Here is a 3,130-nt window from a genome sequence, read left to right on the forward strand (position 1 = left end):
GATAGGCATAAAAGATGTCTATCAATACCTGTCATTATCTAACACTGGTAGATAGTGATATTTTGTTACATTTGTAAAGACTCATTTTTTTATATTTGAAAACAACCCTATAGTATTTGATAGAAAATTGATGTGTCTAGTAGTTACTTCTAAACTTTCTATTTTAATTTGTGCCTATTACATGTTTCTAATAAGCCAATTTTTAATTTTGTATTCCAGAAAACTTTTGACTTTAAAAATGACTAATAATTTCGGATGTTTTAATTGTCCGATTTCTTTTTTATTGAAGAATTAACTAATTTATTTAATATAAAATTGAATTTTATATCTATTAGAACCTTAAGTTTTCTGTTTTGTGTCTAACTAATCGGTTCGTAGATTTTAAAAATGCAAAAATATACCCAAGACCAACTAGATGTTGAATTTGAAAGTTAAAGATTTATTAGATCATGTTTTAAAGTTTAACGAGAAAATATTTAAAATTTAATAACAAACCATACACAAATTTAAAAGTTCATTGACTAACCTTGTAATTTACCCGTGGCACAGGAGGATGGGTGGGTGGTTTGTCGGGTTTTCAAGAAGAAGAATCTATTCAAAGTGACAAACGAAGGAGTTGGAGGAGGAGGAGGTGGGTCGAGCGCAAACTCCGACCAGCATGTAAACAATAATGCCCATTCCTCAGCTTCGATCGCCACACCTCACACTTTCATGCATAGAGACTCACAATATCAACTCCGCCAACCCCAACAAAACTACGCTTCCCATCCCACATTTGAGCTCAACAAATCCGACCTAGCCCTTCACTACATCCCAACCCCACTCCCAACTTCCCATAATTTCCCCCACCACCACCTCTTTCACCCCAACCTTTCCCCCATCAAGCCCGGCCTCCCCGGCTCGTCCGCCGCCTACGACTACCCGGCCCTCTCGTCCTTGCCACCCGATGCCCCTCTCATGGTCAAACAATTAATGTCTAATAATTCTGAGACCGGCCAACCAACCGATGGCATGACCGAACCCTGGTCCATGTTGGATCGGCTCGTTACGTCTCATCTTGGAAATGAGGACTCGAACAAAGATGTGAGGTTTGACGACGAACACGGGTCGTCGTCAGTAAGTCAAATCAATCAGCTTTCGTTGAGAGGCGAGATGGACTTTTGGGGGTACGCTAAATAATTGAAAAACAACCATGGTTGTTATTTTTATATATAGTTATGATTGGCATTATTGAACAAAAAAAAAAAAAAAAAAAAAAGGTAAAAAACAAAAAACAGCAGAAGATGGCTGAACAATTGGAGGCTGGATTCTGGATGTGAAATGTGCATGTAGTTGGGGATGAGTTTATTTGTTTTACATTTCATTTTGCTTGATTGATTTGTGAAAAATTGTTGTTTAATTTCAACATTCTAAATAATATTTTCTTGCAGACAAATAGAGTTATATTATGAGAGTATATGAATTCTTCCAACTTCAATTTGTAGAAGAAAAGTGATAAGATAATTTACTTTGACCTCCCATCGTGAACATGCGACATTTCATATGATCTAATTGTTCGTTTTGTTTACTTTGACCTCCCATCATGAGCATGTGACATTTCAAGACTATACTATCTTAGTGGAGAATATATCAAACTTATTTACTACATTCTAAAATGTAACGACCCAAGCCTTTTACCTTGAAATTTCGGGACGTCACATAAAAAAAAAACATCAATATGACACTACTTCAAACAGTTTGTCTCTCAAATTTAGAACACGTTGACATAGATGGATTCACCAATTACGTAGTTTTGATTTAACTATATTATGCTGTTTGACTACCTACAATGTAATATTGTAGTTTTTTGGGCAATTAGACTGTTTGACAAAGTTTTTGATTAAATGGCCTTTAGAGGATCGCCTCAATTGTAATTGATTTAATTTAAATCTCCTTTATCTGACTATTTAAGAAATCCATTATCTTCTTTTTTATGGAAATTGACTAATTAAAATATCATATATGGTTTTTTTATTATGAATATTATAATAAAAAATAGATGCTCATTGCTTAGTATCCCAAAGGACATGTATCACCATTTATGTTGTCCATATGCCTTGTAGTTTTTCATGCTTGGTGTCCATATAAGTCTACATCTCACTTGCCACTTTGCTTATAAATAGTGACATTTGGTAGATTTTAAAATCACACAAACATTGTCCCGTTGTGCTCCTCAATTTCATAACACGTTATCAGCATGAGCTCTGGTAGTTTTTCCCGCTAAAGATAGGTCCTAAAGTGCTGCCATGACAAATCTCACAAAATTAAATTTGTCGCCCTTGATATCAACGACAATAATTATTTGTCATGGGTACATGATGCCGAAATCCACCTGGATGCTATGAACTTGGAGAGACTATTAAGGAAAGAAATACGACATCCAGTCAGGACAAAGCAAAAACTATGATTTTCCTTCGTCATTATATCTAGGAGGGATTGAAAATGGAGTATCTTACAATAAAAGATCCTCATATCTTGTGGAAAAATTTGAAAGAGAGGTATGATCATCAAAAAACAGTTATTCTTCCAAAAACTCGTTATGAGTGGATGCACTTGAGTCTACAAGATTTCAAATTTCAAATTTGTTGTAATGTGGAGAGGAAATTACTGATGTTGATATATTAGAGAAGACATTTTCTATATTTCATGTCTCAAATATGCTCTTGCAGCAGTAATATCGAGAGAAAGGTTTTAAACACTATTATGAATTAATTTCATGTCTTCTCGTGGTCGAACAAAATAACAAGTTATTGATAAAAAATCACGAATCTCGACCAACAGGAACAACAACATTCCCTAAAGTGAATGCTATGAATTTTAATAATAATAATCGTGGTCGAGGTCGTAGTCGCGGTCGAGGTCATGACCAAGGTAGAGGAAGAAATAATTATTACTTTCTTGGTGGTCGTTCTCATAATTTAAATTTAAAAAAAAACCACACAAAATGATGATCACAAAGGAAAAGCTCCACAAGATAAAAGTTCAAAGAGTGTTGAAAATAAATGCTTCCGATGCAGAATGACTGGGCATTGGTCATATATCTATCGTACGTCAAAACGTTTAGTTGACCTCTATCAAGCTTCCCTGAAGG

At 34.8% G+C, this 3,130-nt stretch overlaps 1 protein-coding gene across 1 annotated transcript; it reads left to right on the plus strand.

Annotated features, from left to right (window-relative positions):
• Positions 1–534: 534 nt before the first annotated feature.
• LOC150035341 (protein BEARSKIN2-like) lies at positions 535–1,424 on the plus strand (the record flags this gene model as incomplete). The annotated part of the gene is made up of 1 exon (XM_090314752.1): positions 535–1,424. A coding segment is annotated over one exon (645 nt), but the record flags the coding sequence as incomplete, so codon positions are not given.
• Between the last annotated feature and the right edge of the window lie 1,706 nt (positions 1,425–3,130).

This window comes from Benincasa hispida, chromosome 6 (genome assembly GCF_027475165.1).
Source record: "Benincasa hispida cultivar pf3 chromosome 6, pf3_genome.v1.1, whole genome shotgun sequence".
Taxonomy (NCBI): Eukaryota; Viridiplantae; Streptophyta; class Magnoliopsida; order Cucurbitales; family Cucurbitaceae; genus Benincasa; species Benincasa hispida.